We start from the raw sequence: 18,750 nt of genomic DNA, 5'->3' as shown, positions 1-18,750 counted from the left end.
GCAGTGAAATGTAAACCACACTGAACTGAACTAAACTGAACTTCAACTCTGAAAACTGGACTGACATAGTTAAAATTTTCTAGAACTTCTGTGTTAAGCTGCTTTGACACAATCTACATTGTAAAAGCGCTATATAAATAAGCATGGTTTGAATTGAATAGTTCAACATTTACTAGTTATAAAATACAAAATTGTGCTTGTTAACATTAATTCATGCACTCAGCTGAACTAACAATTGTAAAAATGTTCCAATAAATGAAAGCTTGAGCTACCAGTCTTTTTCTCATTGAAGCAATACATTTAACATTTTACTGCACTTTTGTCGGTAAAACATAATACTTGTATTTAGGGGTTAGGGGGAATTAGGGGTAGGCTAAATTGTCCGTAGTGTATGTGTGTGAATGGGTGTGTGTGTGGGGGTTTCCACCGGGTGCTTCCCCACAGTCCAAAGACATCCGCTATAGATGAAATGGATTAACTAAATTGGCCGTAGTGTATGAGTGCATGTGTGAATGTGAGAGTGTAAGGGTGTTTCGCAGTGCTGGGCTGTGGGTGGAAGAGCATCCGCTGCATAAAACATATGCCGAAATAGTTGGCGGTTCATTTCGCTGTGGTAAACCAGGGACTAAGCCGAAGGAAAATGAACAAATAACACCTCAATCATTACTGGATACTACAATGGTTACTTGCTGGGAGACAAAGGATACTCATGTATGCCCTATATGATGACACCCTAAACCACAGACACGATTCAGCTTGACCCAGAAGAACCCTCAATGACCCAAGCAGACCAAAGAGAGACATGATTTGTCAAAAATATGTTTAATTAAATAGTTTGGACAAAATGCTTCTTTTTTACGTTGCTTTATACACACACCTTTCAATGTGTAACATATTTTATTCCTATACATTTCTCACTTTAAGGTGATGCTCCATTATTTCTATTTCTAGTTTGGCTTTTGTAATGTGCTTTTTAGTGTTTTTTCTCTATTTTAAGCAGTATAAGATCCATCTTCATGTGACTTTAGGTAGTGTGAGTTTTTTATACATTTATATTTTTTCTTTCTATATTTTTCTTTTTTTCCAGGAAATAAGATATTGTTCACCCAAAAGATGAAAAACCATTCCGTCTACCATACAGAAGGGTTCCATTAGCCAATTACCACAAATTGACACTGATTTTGGATGAAATGGAGGCACATGGTATCATTCGGCAGTCCAATAGTGAATGGGCTTCACCTTTAGTCCTGGTCTGGAAACCACCTGGAGATCTTCAAATATGCACATACTTTAGGTGGCTGAACCAAAGAACAGAAAAACACCCATATCCATTGCTTCATCAGGATGATGCTCTCGCGTCTTTGGGAGGTAACTGTTATTTCAGCACCATGGACTTAGTATCTATGTTTTATAATACCCCAGTCCATGAGGAAGACCGCAAATATACTGCTTGGACAAAACCGGTGGGTCTTTACAAATACACAGGGATGACGCTGGTACAAAAGTTGATGTCCAACCTATCCCCCTTTAACTTTAAAGAGCCCATATTATGGGTTTTTGAAAATGCCCTTCCATGTAGTGTGTCACACAGCTCTAAGTGAAGTGAAATATCCAGCTAAGGCTTAAATCTGTAAGTGTACAGTGTTTAAAACTATTGATTCATCTATAAAAGAGTCGACTCATAGTGCTTCAAACGAGTCGTCTTGATAACGAGTCATTAGTTGTTTCGCGATGACGCGGCTACGAAACACAAGTAGTTGCATGCGCAAGCCCGGGAGATTTGAAACCTGCGGCCCCGCCCACTAACAGAAAAAAAGCAACACACACACACAGAGACACACACAGACACCGGTCGAATGAAGTCACGCTGTGCAGATGGATATTATTGACAGTCTAATCAAAGATGAAACCTCAGCAATATAGCCCAGCCTTGAGCAGATCGAGTGCTTCTGAAAACTACATGCTTACAAAGAAGACTTCATCGGTTTGTTAAAGGAAGGATCAGTAAAGACTGTCAGAACATGGATCAGTGCATGATGAATCAGTTTCTTCCCCCATTTCACAAGTGTAAGTATGTGCGATTAAAATTATTACGCGTGCCGCTTTGTTTACGAATCATCAGCTGTTTCTACACACATGCAACGGTCAAGTTTCAAAATAGTTCAGCTCAGGTTCGAGGTGAGGTGTCTAAATTGCACCCAGCAAGCTGAACTGGTGCTCTAGGTGTGTGTTGTGTTCTCTGGGGAGGAGTCTAATGTGTGTGCGTAGCACCGGAGCAAGTTGAACTGCCGCTCTAGGCAAAGGATGATCACGCCGCCCTCAACGCGATAGTGAAAATGAAAGGGACCCGTTAGTAAAGTGAGGACCGGGTCGCGGTTGAAATTGAAGACGGGGGCGGTGGGGGGTTTATTATTTGCGGATATAACTGAGGACGCGGGTGGTGAGGGAGGTGTCGCCGACGCCGCTATGGCGCCATGGACGCGCCGGCCCTGTGTGTGTGTGTGTGTGTGTGTGTGTGTGTGTGTGTGTGTGTGTGTGTGTGTGTGTGTGAAAAGAGCAGGTAGACTGTGATGGGCTAGGAGATCTACTCGCCAGTTCTTGGACTTTTTGCTTGATAAAATAGTTAGTCGTCAGTATTTTCTAGTCCATCGTCTGTATTTACATTCACCCACTGGCAGCCAAAATCCACTATGAAGCGTGTATGCACTGTGACTACTTTTATACTGTTGATTAGCTGCTGGGCATTTCACTCTGTCTCGCGCTGAAGCCTGTCAGTGTCGTCGACCAATCGCAGCAGGCTGTCATCGGTCCAATCAGCGCAAATTAGCTTCGCGCTGAGGAGAGGTTTGGGAACAAATGAATCGCTGAACGATTCATATGGGAGTCGCTGGGATAATTAGGTAAAAATAGATGCAGATTATAAGACCATGAAAGTGTTTTTTGACCTTGCATGCATATTAGACTGTTGCTGGAGACCCTTACAACCTAAATATGACCCTATTTCATGTAAAATATGGGCTCTTTAAGAACAGTGGATTATAGAAATCTATATAGTCTCTTCACACTCCATCACAGTAGGTGGCGATATGCGCCTCTAAAGTTGGTTCGCAACTTGCCATAGAACCAAGAAGGATAACAGTAATGTTTGTTATGTATACAACTTATTGAAAGACGCGGGGTTAAGTCACAGAATTTAGTAAAGTAGTTGTATAAAATATAAAAATTATAATTTATGTATTTTATTTTTTTAATCACTATACTACAAGAATATATGGGTTAGTTAACTCCTAATCCGCATTCCCATCCAGATGGTGGCGGTAATGCTCCAAAAAGCTGGTTGCCAACCGCCAAAAAAATTCCAAGAAGAAAAACAGTACCGTTCTCACATCAACAGACACATTTACTTTAGGAAATGGGTACTTATAGACGAATAGACTGTATATTTTTTAGTGAATTTCATCCAACGTTAGGACCAAAGATCACATATCAGGTAACATTATAGAAACATGTATTTGGGAGCAAATGTATGTTTGGCAGCATGGTTTGCAAAAGAGTACAGTACGCATAGCAAGATAATGTTTATGTTGTTGACTGGCTTATCACAGCAAAGTTGTACATACATGACGTTTTGCTGCGATCATACTTATGAATTAACAAGTCGTAATACGACGTCAGGTGTGTACTTTTTATAGATTACAAGAAAATATAGCAGTGTTTGTTAACTTTGCTTATAGAAAAACGAATAGCAAAGAATTCGCATGAATTGTGTTTTGTCAATGAAAATCCACAAGTGTTTACTTGTTATATATTGCATTATATTTCTCACTGACACGCTCCCAACTCGGAAACTGTTCTTTTATTTTACTGGCGGGCAGGTGTCATAGGCACATGCCTATGCTATATAGCATTTATATACTATATACCATTGTGCTTTTCTAAAACCACTCCATCAGGACTCAGGTGTCAGTTGTTCAGAAACGGTTCTTCATACCTCGCTTAAATGAACCGGGATTTTTTTTTAGTCTTGATTTATTTATTTTTTTATTTATTGACATTTTATGTTCATAAATAAAATACACTTCTATAGAAAAAAATGGTTTTAAAAAAATAAAGTTGACAAAAAATGTGCAGCATCCCTGTAAACGTCTTAAACATTTTACATGACAAATGCTGACAAGTACATACCAACTTCATCTGCAGTAAAGACAGCAGCACAAAGCAATACGGTCTGTTTAAAGTCCCATTTTTTTAAAGTTTTTTCAAATTTCACAGATCAGTATGTTTTTTTTAGAAGCCAAATGTCTTGCCTTGAATGCAGACAACATAAAACTGCCATAGTCACCATCTAACCATATAGTAAATATACAGCTGGCTGGGTGAATTTTTTATGGGGAGTTCTGTGTAGGCGGAAGTAAGGATACACTGTGTGGAGTCAAAGTGTGTGTGCGTGTGCGTGTGTGTGTGTGTGTGTGTGTGTGTGTGTGTGTGTGTGTGAATATATATACATACATATATTTATACTCACACACAGTTAAAGTCAGAATTATTAGACCTCCTTTGAATTTTCTTTTCTTTTCTTTTTTAAATATTTCCTGTCCTAAATGATGTTTAACAGAGGAAGGAAATTTTGACAGCATGTCTGATAATATTTTTTCGTCTGGAGAAAGTCTTATTTGTTTTATTTTGGCTAGAATAAAAGCAGTATTTAATTTTGTAAAAACCATTAGGGTCAAAAGTATTAGCCCCTATGAGCTAGTCTACATAACAAACCATAGTTATACAATAACTTGCCTAATTACCCTATCCTGCCTAGTTAACCTAATTAACCTAGTTAAGCCTTAAAATGTCACTTTAAGATGTATAGAAGTGTCTTGAAAAATATCTAGTACAATATTTTTTACTGTCATCATGGAAAAGATTAAATGAATCAGTTATTAGAAATGTTATGTAGAAAAGTTATTATTTTTTAAGCTTATTTCTTAAAAAAAAAAAAAAAAAAAAAAAATATATATATATATATATATATATATATATATATATATATATATATATATATATATATATATATATATATATATATATATTATAGTTATTTTATCTTGTATTTCTTTCTTTATTTTTGATTGAAGGTCCCGGAGGAGTATATTTCAAGGGAACTCTTTGATACTGTGCAGGTGTACATCATTACCAAACCTGAACTGCAGAACAAACTTATAACAGTGTACGTACAGAACTTCACCATAACAATTGATCTAATTGTTGCAGTGTTTGTTTGTTTAATTTCATTTGTATTAGCACCGTTATTGTAGAGCACACACAGATTTATCCCAGCTATGCTTTTAAAATGTGCATTCAAAATTACTTACCTTGCCAAACATTTTGATTTGGAAAGTGGGTAGTGCTGAGCAAATATTAATCGCTTCCAATATAAAGGTTTTATGACATTATATTCATTTGGGATTTCTTGGATTCCTGCATGAATTAAAAAACACTCTAGTCTAACACATTAGTCTGGTTAAACTAATTCCACACAAATATATGTTTTTATGTTTTTTATTGAACACAACATGTAAACATTTACAGTGCAGGATGGAAAAAAAATGTGAATCTTCGGGTTTAATAACTGGTTGACCCTCCTTTGGCACCAATAACCTCAACCAAACGTTTCCTGTAGTTTCAGATCAGACCTACACAACGTTCATAAAGGATTCTGGACCATTCCTTTTCACAAAACTGTTTCAGTTCAGCAATATTCTTGGGATGTCTGGTGTGAATCACTCTCTTGAGGTCATGCCACAGTATCTTAATTGGGTTGAGGTCAGCGCTGTGATTGGGCCATTCCATTATTCTGTTGAAGTCATTCTGTTGTTCATTTACTTCTGTGCTTTGGATTATTGTCCTGTTGCATCATCCATCCTCTGTTGAGCTTCGGTAGGCGGACAGATGGTCTTACGGTTTCCTGCAAAATGCCTTGATAAAGTTTGGAATTAATTTTTCTATCACTGATGAAGAAACACACAAACATACACAAATGATACTTAACTACTTCTAGGCTGTCTTGCTCTCCAGCAGGCATCTTATCAGGATAAATCCAGGTAGAAGATCCTAAGGAAACAAATAACCTCGCATACAGAAAAAGCAATGACATGCATATCATTCCAGTTTTCCTCTGAAGAGGGATGACACTAAGGTCATCATATAATCTAGGCCCTTAAACACAAATTCAACTTTCGATATTGGACAGATATCTGCAACTTTTGCAAAACATCAAATCACTGGCATATTAGCTTTCTAAATGTGTGCATGACTCCTGTAAATTAGGCCTATTGTTTCTTAAAAAACAAGAATATTGGTCAAGTCTATTATCATATTGAAATTGTATTAAAACTGGGTTGGTACCTTTTTTTTTAAATATGTGTTTGTGTCTAAAAACTCCATTATGATATCTTAAAATTTAGCCTATAGGCCTACATGGTCATTAATAATGTTTTTTTTTTGAACACCTAATTTTAGCGGAAGAGCCCCATGACACTTTTTGTACCTTTGTTTCGTTGTGTAGGTTACACAAGTTTTTTTGTTTTTTTTTTAATCAGATTTTTGTTTTAAATATATTTTTACTGTTTTGCTATTTTCTCAAAAAGATAGTACAGTATAGGCTAAATAACCTATAGGTTACTATTGTAAGTATATATGAGCAGTTAGTATATACTTTCAGAATCACCTTTTTTTAAATGACACAACTGAATCCTGTTTATATGAAATAAGCCTGTTCCTGAGCAGGTTTGTGCTTCCAAGGGTCTGTTCTTTATACCTTCATATCAGGCAGATCCTGGATCTTTTAATCTTGATGACGGATCTCTGGGTAATTTGGTTCTTCAAACAAGTTTGCGAGTCAAATTAAAATATCTAGAGGAATTGATTTGAGATCGCTGCGTGTGTTGTGAAGGACATATCTATCAATCCTCAAAATCATGATCAGCAATGCAATGATTGGCTGATGGCTCAGTAGCACAATGACATCATTTGATTAATATTCAATTATCCATGTCCACAAAATTACATAAAATTTGGACTAAACTGTTTGTTAAATATGATACGGTATAACTTTCTACATTTGTTGTTGTGCTTTACACTTTCATGTGTTTGTGGGTCAACCAGTTATTAAACCCAAAGGTTCACATTATTTTTCAATCTAGGCCCTTAAACACAAATTCAACTATATTAACAATCATAAATTCATAAGAAAAGATATGAGTTGCTTCGTTCTGGAGCGGACATCCATCAAAAAATCCAATCCTTCACTATGTGTGCATATATCACATATACTTAATAAATGTATATAATACACACACAACTTTTATTTTGGATCCAATTTATTTGCCATTTAATCTTTGCCCAGCAATAGTTTGTAGAAATATATTTAATTATATTACGCAGTCAAATTTTGATAATTTAATTCCAAATGTCAATTTCTCACTGTAGGCATAATTTACAAAATAAAATAGTAGGTACTGATTGTCCTTGTCATAAGTCCTTTAAATCCAACTTTGTAAAGAAATTAAAAAAAAAAAGATTTTTACATGTTGCAAATAGACCTTTATGTGTATTATTAATTATCCTGTATTATATCTTTAAACTGAATGAAGGACTGCCATGGAGAAGAAACTAATTGGCTGTCCAGTATGCATTGAGCATAAGAAGTACAGCAGGAATGCCTTGCTCTTCAATTTGGGTTTAGTCTGTGATGCCAGTACAAAAACATCTGCTTTAGAGCCCATTGTCAAAAAGCTGTCTGGATACCTCACGACTCTTGAGGTAAAAGATTAAGTTAAGTGTGCGTGCGTGCGTGCATGCATGCGTGTGTGTGTGCTTGCGTTTGCCAGATGGCCAAGTATTTATGTTTTATATATTTAATAACCATATGATGAATTGTCTTTGATTAGCTTGAAAGTGGATTCATTTCAAATGAGGAGAGTAAACAGAAGCTGTTGCCTATCATGTCCACACTTCTGGAGGATCTTAATATTACAGGAGCCTGCACCCTCCCTATTGGTATATGTATTTATGAATCTTTTTTTTGTCCCCTATACATAAAATATAGAAAAACTTGAATACGTTTATAAATCTCACTGGTTCATATTGTTTTAATAATCCTTCTTTTCCCTCTCTCATGGCAGATGACTCCAACACCATCCACTTGAAGCTAATTGAACAAAGGAAAGACCCTCTGGTTGTTCAGGAGTATGATGTACCGGTATTTACCAAGAATAAGGACCACTTTATTAAGTCACAATGGGATCTTACCACACAGCAGGTAAATAAAAAGTCCTCCCCTGTACTTTTATCATATTTGATTTTATTTGTTTTCATTTCAATAAAAAAAAATGAATTAGACTGAATTAGAATAAAACATTGCTGTTAAATCAATGCAACTTGCAAAAATTTCAATAAAATCAAGAACATGCAATTAGCTGATTTTACTTTAACTTTTATTTAATTGACAAAAGTACAAAGAAAAAAATTCCAGTGTTTTCAGTGAGTAAATTATTTGTATTCTGGATTTAGATTGTTGGGAGAGCGGCATGTTTAACACCATTTCACATCAACTTTCCTTTTCTAGGGTTTAATTATCTGGAAGTTGATTGAAAGGAAAATTATACAAACTTAATGTTGTACAAGCAAAATGTTTTGCCAAATCTGCCATAAACCTTTCTGGAATTTTGGGTTGTACATCATTAAACATTTCTAGTGATTTCTCACTATTAAATATGATAATTTACTGGACTAAAAAATGAATGAGCCTCTACTGCAGGGCTATTCAATTGGTGGCCCACGGGCCAAATTCAGCAATTTGTTACTGCCCTCCAAATAGTGTGACCAAGACATAATAAATAAATTAAAGAAATTTTTTTTTAGTTCAGTCGAAAAACAACCGCTAAAGTTATGAAATTGATGTATGTCAGTACATACAGCCCGAGCTGCAGTTGAAGGCTGCAGAGTGTGAGTCACCTGACATTACGCGAGCGGCGCTCAACGCCGTGTGTCTGTTGCACGGAACGAAACTGCTGCAACTAAATAAAGTTATGCCACCTGTGCACTACTTTAAAGTTCCGAGCTTATACACCAAGGCTAATACGCATGCACACTGGATATACTATAGCAGCAGGCCATTCACATATCGTGTCTTTTTCGCGTGCAGGTTCGTTATTTTCCAATGCAAGAAAATATGCCAATATGCGTGGCCAAGCGGAGCGATGTGCTTGCACCTTCCAGACGCACAGAGTAGAAAACATCTCATGCCGTAGCGGTGAGAGTTGTGCATGGCTTTCATTGCAATGTAAACAAAAGACATGTTAGACGAATTATTACAAATTATCAAAATGATTATGCATATTTGAATGCAGATGATAACAACGGTTCATTTAAATACTTGCATAATATAAAAAAAAAATATATATATATATATATATATATATATATATATATATATATATATATATATATATATATATATATATATATATATGAATGTTTATTAAAAAAACAGCTGATTTTAGTCCTTGGACAGTCGAATCTCTAGTTGATATATATATATATATATATATATATATATTATTATTATTATTTTTTTTTTTTTTGTTTTGTTAGCAGCTCTGAAAACTGTTCTCAGATATTATGTGTTATTATTTATTTAATATAATCCCATGTTAAGCCCATGTTTCCATCATATAACCGCACGGACTGACATCGCGATTACGATACGATTAAGTATTAGTAGCACTAGTATTTTTTGTTGTTGCATCACTTTAGATGCAACTGTCCAATAAATGTTTGTGATACTTATTAGTGTTACATTTTTCACAACCATGCTCACACGTGCAGTGTGAAACAGGAAGTATTATATTTTGACCTGCTGCCTTCAAAAACGTTTCTCAGTATTTTATAATTTGTGGTTTATATATATTTTGATCGTGTTGTCCTGCAGATCTTACCCTTTGTGGATGGCTATCGACACATTCAAAAGATCTCTGCTGAGGCTGATGTTGAACTTAATTTGGTACGGATTGCTGTTCAGAATTTATTGTAAGTATAAAGATATTCCTTTTTAACTGCTATCATAAGCTTAACTTATTACACTACCTGACAAAGTCTTGTCGTCGATCCAAGTTGTAAGAGCAACAAATAATAACCTGACTTCTAGTTGATCATTTGAAAGTGTCATTTGGAAGTGAAGGTAGATTTTTCTGATAAATTATCTGTTAAACTGCATCTCAATCATCACAAAAACTGCAAAAGACCTATTGAAACCAGCATAGACCCAATATTCTCACAGAGATCAGTCAAGTTTGGTAAAGGAAAAAGCATGGATTGGGGTTGCATTCAGTATGGGGGCATATCTGCAGAGTGGATGGCAACATCAACAGCCTGAGGTATCAAGAGATTTATGCTACCCTTTACATTATAAACCACAGGAGAGGGCAAATTCTTCAGCAGGATAGCGCTCCTTCTTATTCTTTAGCCTCTACATCAAAATTACTGAAAGCAAAGAAGGTCAAGGTGCTTCAGGATTAGCCAGCCCAGTCACTAGACATGAATATTATTGAGCATGTCTGGGGTAAGATGGAGGAGGCATTGAAGATGAATCTTGATGAACTCTGAGTCCTGCAAGAACGTTTACTTTGTCATTCCAGATTACTTAAATTATTTAAATTTTTTATTTAATTTTTATTTAATTATTTTAAGTTATTGCAGAGATGTTTAGATGCAGTCCTCCAAGCTCATGGGAGTCATGCTCAATATTAATTCTTTTTCCACTGCACCATGACTTTATATTCTATACTGTATATTTTTGTCTAAGCAAAGTCAGACCTTACTGTCCTAATTAAATAATTAATAATCAAGACATGATCATATTTTATTTTGGTAAAATAAGCATAGTCTAGAGGCATTTCATAGAAGCCATATCTGATACCAAATGATCAACTAGAAGTCAAGTTATTATTCTGTGTTCCAAAAACTTGGATAGGTGACAAGACTTGTCAGGTAGTGTACTTGGAGTAGGTTTATTCTGTAATAAATAATCACAGAATAAACCTCCCAACAGTGTGTTCAAAACCCTGCTGTGGTCTTATATCAACCTGAAGGGCTATATTTTGCCATTATAACTGGGTGGTAGCACATTTTTCTGCTTATAATACATGGCTACTCTTCACTTAGTTAAGTATTTGGTGTCTCCAGAATGTGTTTGTGAAGTTTCAGCTCAAAATCCCCATCAGATCATTTTTATACCCTGCTGAATATGTGAATTTTGGAGTTAGAGGACATTGTAGCTGTTTTTGTTGCCTGTGGCTTTAAATGCAAATGAGCCTGCCCACTGTTCTCTCATGCGTGTCTGTTTCTCCTGCTGCGTCATGTCAGATAAACAGCAGTCAGTGACAGAGTTGGAGAGAGAGGGGGGTAGGGTAGGGAAATGTCCTCAAGCTGGGATTCGAACTCGGGACGCCCTTACGTGCTACTGCACCATATGTCGGCGCACTAGGCTATTGCGCCGACCATACATAGTTTCTACCGTTAACTTTATGTTGTAGCAAGGACGTAAACTATGGAAAACGCTGTTTGGCACTGCTAACAATTTAGCTTCAAATTCATATTTATCTGTCAAACCCCTGTAAAACACCTACAATCTTCAACAGCGTCTCTCTTCCGTGTGTTTTGCATTTGAAATAATGGGTTTCGCAAAAGACGTGAACTTCTTTTTTCATTACTAAAAAAAACCAAATAAATATGAAAGATGCTTGTCAAATTTTATTTTAAAGAACAGGCATTTGTCCTCTTCATTTTCTCTGTCCGATTCAGGCTCAAACTGATGCGACTGCGCTGACCTTATTTACACATCAGATACAAAGCACATGCTAATAGAGTTATGATGTTTCCTGGTAACCTAGAGCTGATTCACAACACAATAGGTTAGCTGACCAATCAGAGCCCCCTTGACGACAGGCCTTCGGAGGAAGCAAAAAATATGACAGTCGTTTTCATGTTAGCAGAGTAGCAGTATACAATTAAAGTAAGTTATGTCAAAAAAATAAGGTGATTTTTCAGAAATGAAGCATGTGCACATTGTTTTGCACCCCATAAACACAACCAAGCCTTAAAAAAACACTCTGCACCATTTCATTAAAACTTTAACAGATTCCAATTTTTTTCTGATAATATAAGATGCAATCAATTTGTATTTTAAAAATAAGTAGATTCACGTTTCTTTATTCTAAATCTTTAGGAAATTTTTTGGTATGTGATGATCACCAGACAAGCAAATTCAGCTAAAAGTTGTGCTTAAAATGTCACTAAAATCAAAGTCCCTTTAAGGCAAGTCATTTCACTCAGCAGCCATCTTTGAGACACCTCTCAGGCAGTATGCTTGGGCATTCTGTCTGAATGGGGAAACATCAAATTCTCCAAAACTGCTTGCCAAGCTTACAATTGAATTTCACATTAGGAATCACCAATAAAATTAAACAACAACTGTGTCTTTAGTTTTATTTCTAAACGTCCAAATCACACAAAATCTGCAGAAATCCACGTCTGGTCTGAGCCCCTTTACCCCGAAATATCATCAGTCTATAGCAATCGGTGATTGGCTCCTGTTCTAGTAGGCGGGGCTTTATTCACCATAGTGACCTATATACTATTCAAAAAGATACGAGTGACATGTCTTGTGTATTCTATAGTCTTTGCTAAAATGCAGTATTTTAATCTCATCATTAAATAGGAAGTCAGGCAAAAACTGCAAAAAGCTCCACTTTTTGAACCACCCCTTTCACCAGGCTGGCTATGGGCCTGTAATAAGACAGAAAATATTGATAATGACTTGAAATTTTGTATTAGCTTAGTAAAGGCAACGCAACATGAATGAGTGTTCAAAATAGACAAACATTTAAGGAATACAGTACAGACATGTTACTGCAATTAATTTTGGGATCAAGAGATATTAATTTAAGTGAAACTGTACCTATTTGATATCTAATTATACATTAAACAGTGTAAAGAAGAGGAGGAATACAGCAACAATATAAAATCATACATAATGGCTTTAAAGGGCTTAAATCTCTGACTTTTGCTTTGAATGGACCCTTTTCACAAGCCTGTTATGACATGTTTAACGGTCATCATAATCTTAAATCCTTGAAAGTTTTTAATATATAGATTTTTTTAAAAACGTAAAAATGTATTATCTCATCTTTGTGTCAAATTACAAAAAACGAATTACCGCTTATGCGAGGTGTTTCTAATGCAGCATCTATGGGACTGAGAGTAAATTTGACGTTACTCTCTCCTCTGGCTGCAGTTATCAGTCAAACACTATTTTTTCCTTTTTCTGAAAGTCTTGATAACACCATCGTGAAGTTTTTCTTTTATTATTTCAGCAAATAGGGTTGTAAAAAGATTATTTGTTGTACTCTCCCTTTCACTGCACTCTAAGTTTACCCAGCTATGACGTCTTCCGCTACTGAGAAACCTGGAAATGTGAAAAGGGTCTATAGAATAAAATGATTCAAAATGCATTTAAGACTTTACACTGAAGCAGTGGATCTGTTTTACAGGTATTATGACGTGGTAACTCTGGTATCCATATTCCAGGTATGTTTTTTGTCATTGTTTATTCTCATTCTTGTAATAGGTTCTTTTTCTTACAATTTTGGTTGTCATACTTTACAGTACTCAAATGTTTACTGCACAACACCTAAAGTGCAAAACTTAATTGATAAGAAGTGTCTTCAGGAAGAGTGTCTACATTATGTCAGTAAGCCAGGTGAGCAAAGAGATTACAAAGAGATTGTAAATGTATTTTTCTGCATCATATATGTGTATGAGAGTGAGATGTTTCTATTCACTGTGGCTATTTTACTGTGTTGTCACCAGGGCAGAGGACTAGTCTCAGAGATGTGTTCCAGTTGTACTGTGGTTTGACCCCAGGTACGACTGTACGTGACCTCTGTTCGCGCTATTCTCACCAGCTACAAAAAGTGGACGACAGGCAAGATTGCTGCTTTAAGATTATTGATTACCATTACTCCAAGCATTGGGCTAAGGTTCATTTTTTTATAATGCATTTTACAACTCATCTATAAGGCAGCGCGGTGGCACATTGGGTAGTGCTGTCGCCTCACAGCAAAAAGGTCGCTGCTGCGAGCCTTGGCTGGGTCAGTTGGCATTTCTGTGTGGAGTTTGCATGCTCTCACTGTGTTCCTGTGGGTTTCCCACTGAAGTCCAAAGACATGTGGTAAAGGTGAATTGGGTAAGCTAAATTGGCCAAAGTGTATGTGTGAGTGGATGTTTCCCAGGGATGGGTTGCAGCTGGAAATGCATCTGCTCCGTAAAACATATGCTGGATAAGTTGGTGGTTCATTCCGCTGTGGCGACCCCAGATTATTAAAGGGACTAAGCGAAACAAAAATGAACGAATAAATGATAAATCATCGGCATGTCAAGTTTATAGATAGCACATTTCATGCATAGTGCTAATTCTAAGTGCTTTCCATAAAAAGATAATTAAAAAATCATGAAATCACAAAATAAGTCTAAGAAATATTTACAAAGCATTAAAATGACACATTTAAAAAAATTATGACACATTTATTAACATAGGAATAGTGCACTGCTTAACAGATGTTTTAGCACCCTTTCCTTACTACATGCGACGCCATGACAAGTGATAAAAGCTATCTTTTCCAGGTTAACAGAAGTTTTTGTCCTAACCATTTAAGTTATAGCTTAAAGTGAATTCACCCTGCTTTGAGTGTACTCTTGGATTTTCTCATTTACTCAATCCATGTGATCTGAGTGATCAGTTTTCTATTCACAGTGAGGATGGCTGCATGTATTGTGGTCCTAGGCTATTTATATACAATCATTCCTTCATTTATTTTCCTTTGGCTTAGTCCCTTATTCATCAGGGGTCGACACTTTTCCAGCATATGTTTTACGCAGAGAGTGCCTTTCCAGCTGCAACCCAGTACTGGGAAACATTCATACAAAACTCATACACCACGGCCAATTTAGTTCATCCAATTCAACTTCAACTCCATCTCTGTCCCTAAGGCCCTGTTCAAACCTGGCATTTCATTTGTCCACTTTCGACCACTTTGATCTACTTCTCTGTGAAATCTAGTGCAATTTTCATAATTAAGTACAATATTATAAAAAGCACCAGGTTAATTAAACACACTATTAATTGGCTGCTTTTTGCATTGACCAATCAATTAATAGATTGCTTATTTCTTTTTTCCGATTAACTCGTATTAGGCCTAGACATTTTGTTTATATGCAGTTGTTTTCATACAATTTCACCAAAATTTTTGAATTTGGAAATAATTATTATTATTATTATTTTTTTAAATCATCTTTGAATAACATATTCTGCAAAGGGTCATGCAGGATTGATTACACAAAAAAAGACTGATCATCCAACACATGCAAAATATCCAAACGTTTCGAGGCTGAAACCACATTTTTGAATAGAATAAAACTGTTAAAATCACCTTAACATCTGCTGCCAATCAAAGCCTGTTTAAATTTTTTATGAGCCTCTAAAGCAGTGGTTCTCAATTCCGGCCCCCCCCCGTGCACATTTTGTGTGTCTCTTTTATTTGACACAAGGATCAGTTCAAGGATCTCTCTGTTAAAGAGCTGATGATCTGAATCAGGTGTGTTAAGTAAGGAAGACATACAATAAGGACCGGAATTGAGAACCACTATACTTTAGATTCAGGAAAAACTAATTTAGTGCATTATGTCTTCAGCCCTACACATAACCAATGCCACACAGTTTGGATATTGTTCTGACTAATGGCATTATGTACATATCCATGAAATTTGTGATGCTGGTATATCTTATCTTTACCCTGTGACATTTGAACCTGTTATCTGATACAATCAGAACATTGTTTTTCAACCTATGCTTAAATCTTATGTAAATACTGCTTTTGAGTTTTCAAATTTCCTTTTAAATATTGATTTCATCTTGCATGGATACTGAACCACTTGTTGAAACATTTAACTCTTCTTGTTAGTGTGCTCTGAATGAAGTTGTTCCACTTAATCGTAAGAGGTCTAGGTCAGTTCATGTCCTCAACCCTGGTTAAATCCATGCTTAGACAAGAGTGCAGACGGGCTGATCAAAGGTGGGAAAAGGATGGGCTCCATGTCTACTACCAGATTCTGAAAGACTGCTTAACCACATATCAAATCTCTTACTGGGGCTAAATCCAGTATATCTTAAAGTAACGAGTAAGCCCAAAGTCATTTTTAAAACCATATAGTCATTTCTTAATCCCATTTTTTGCTCAGTTTCTGTTCGTATAAAATAAATTTTAAATTATCTGAACTAGTGTGTTTAAAACAATGTCCCAGGATGATGATGATTATTATTTTTAAACAATGGCATAATGCATATGACAGTAACTTTGGTAAGTTTATAATGCAATGCCTTTCTCACAATTAAATAATTATTACACTGAGCTGTGAAAATTATTACATTATGAATATTTAGTTGCAATTATAATACTTGCATTATGTGCAGTTTTTACATGAGTGGCTATATGGTGTTCCTAGTTAATTCATCATTCATGAGGATATCATTACACACCCTGATCAGAAATATTTACATGAGTTGATTTATTGTTACCAAAGTAAATGTTAAACTGGTGGCAGAAACCCCCCATGGTGGTGCAGTCGGTAGCATGATCGCCTTACAAGAAGTTCGCTGGTTCGAGCCCCGGCTGGGTCAGTTGGCATTTCTGTGTGGAGTTTGCATGTTCTCCCTGTGCTTGCGTGGGTTTCCTCTGGGTGCTTTGTAGGCATGGGATGGTAATCGTTTTTAAGGTATACTGCGGTTTGGAAAAAGTCAAGGTTTTAAAACCGCCAAATATAAATTTACAGAAAAGTGAACTATTTTTTTGTCAACTCTGAAGCGAGTAAGATCTCATATTCACATTTTTCTTTTAGAATAGCTACAAGTGGGTTCAAATACCTTGGCATATTCTTTACCAACTCATTCAATAACTTATTTATTAATAATTTTCAACCAGTGGTTGAGGAAATCAAATCACACTTTTCTCAATGGTCGTCACTTCCTTTGTCCCTTGTAGGCCGTATTATTTTATTAAAAATGGTTATTTTACCTAAATTTCTTTATCTTTTTCAACATGTTCCAATTTTCATTAAGAAATCTTTTTTTACTAATTTGGATGGTATTTTACTTTCATTTATCTGGGGTAACAAGCCTGCACGCCTCAAGAAATCAGTTCTCCAACTTCCTAAATCCAAAGGAGGACTTGCGCTTCCTAACTTCCAACAATATTACTGGGCTTGTAATATTAATAAGATTCTCTACTGGAAGAATCTTCCTCAAACTGACAACTGTGCCCCCCTGGGTTCACTCAGAGATAGTGTCAACAAAAGTCACTCTGCACTCTGTTATCAGCTCCTGGCTTCCATTAATTATCAACAGAATCTCTAACTTGGTAGTCATTAACAAAATTAAAATTTGGGTTCAATTCAGAAAGCATTACGGGTTGCATAAAACATCTATCCATACACCTATCTTAAACAATAAATTTTTCTCACCATCTTGTTTTGATAACACTTTTCGCATTTGGGCAGCTAATGGACTCGTTGAGGTTAAGGATTTATATAAAGACGGGGTATTCGCACCTTTTTCATCTCTATCCACTAAATACAATCTCCCCAACAGTCATTTGTTTTGTTTCTTTCAGGTCAGACACTTAGTTAAGAAATTGTTTCCCCATCCGTGGATCCGAGAAATCTTTAGTTACATAAAACTTGAGAAATTAAGATGTTTACTCGCAGGATCTCTCAAATCTTTTTACAAATCAAAGGCTTACCCTGTTCAGTTGATATCAGATCTAATACACAGTAAATAATTGGAAGAGAAAATATTGACTCCTTAATGTGAACTTTTTTTTCGATTTTATTTATTTATTTTATTTTTTCAATTTTTTTTGCTCATCTTAAACTTGCTCATTTATCATAAATTTATAGATAAAAATAGATAAAAAAAATTATAATATTAAATTGAACTGTATTTCCAATTCCTTTTAACATGCCAGCTGTAAGGCATGCTAGTCTTAATCACGTCAAGAACAACATCCCAAAAATGCTTTTAAATCCTATTGGTTTTTTTGTTTGTTTAGGAAGTTGATTCAATTTGGCTTGATGAAAGGTCTGATTCGGCGCCTACAGAAGTATCCAGTCAAGGTTGTTAGAGATGAAAGAAGTCGTCCACCTAGACTTTACACTGGCTGCCATAGTTATGATGAAATCTGTTGCAAAACTGGTACGGTGTTGTTTTTATTCATTGTATTTACGTAATACTTATTTTAAAGTTTATGCAGTTGACATTCTTCTATTCTTATTTTTGCAGGAATGAGTTACAGAGAGCTGGATGAGCGGTTGGAGAATGACCCTAACATTGTTGTTTGCTGGAAATAATTGAATAAGTGTCAAACAAGAAAAACAGACCCAGGTGCTTTTGCTTCTAATGAACTCCTATGAACAAAAAAAAATTAAAGCTTGCTGAACATCTCAGATTTAAAGTTACAAAGGCTATTTTGTAAAATGTGTGCTCTACAATTTAATAAAACACTCAACAATTATAAAATATTTTCGAAACGGACACTTCTCTTTTTTGTTGTATACATATTCTGCTGTTGCGCAAATATTGGATTA

At 35.7% G+C, this 18,750-nt stretch overlaps 1 protein-coding gene across 1 annotated transcript; it reads left to right on the top strand.

The window, feature by feature from the left end:
* Nucleotides 1-3,367: 3,367 nt before the first annotated feature.
* Nucleotides 3,368-18,684, top strand: nprl2 (NPR2 like, GATOR1 complex subunit). The gene is made up of 11 exons (XM_056459773.1): nt 3,368-3,490; nt 5,130-5,221; nt 7,647-7,815; nt 7,944-8,052; nt 8,178-8,314; nt 9,986-10,083; nt 13,605-13,641; nt 13,720-13,813; nt 13,924-14,038; nt 18,216-18,358; nt 18,446-18,684. The coding sequence occupies exons 1-11, from the start codon at nt 3,413-3,415 to the stop codon at nt 18,511-18,513; spliced, it is 1,140 nt and encodes a 379-aa protein (XP_056315748.1). The 5' UTR covers nt 3,368-3,412; the 3' UTR covers nt 18,514-18,684.
* Nucleotides 18,685-18,750: the final 66 nt, after the last annotated feature.

This window comes from Danio aesculapii, chromosome 6 (assembly GCF_903798145.1).
Source record: "Danio aesculapii chromosome 6, fDanAes4.1, whole genome shotgun sequence".
Classification (NCBI taxonomy): domain Eukaryota; kingdom Metazoa; phylum Chordata; class Actinopteri; order Cypriniformes; family Danionidae; genus Danio; species Danio aesculapii.
The sequence above is the reverse complement of the archived record's forward strand: the minus strand, read 5'-3'. Positions and strand labels throughout refer to the sequence as shown.

Excerpts from the sequence above, each read along its gene's own strand:
- nprl2 (XM_056459773.1), top strand. The coding sequence starts at position 3,413 with ATGGGTACTTATAGACGAATAGACTGTATATTTTTTAGTGAATTTCAT. Across the intron at positions 3,491-5,129 it reads GACCAAAGATCACATATCAG|GTCCCGGAGGAGTATATTTC; the intron begins GTAACATTATAG and ends TTTTGATTGAAG. Across the intron at positions 10,084-13,604 it reads ATTGCTGTTCAGAATTTATT|GTATTATGACGTGGTAACTC; the intron begins GTAAGTATAAAG and ends TCTGTTTTACAG.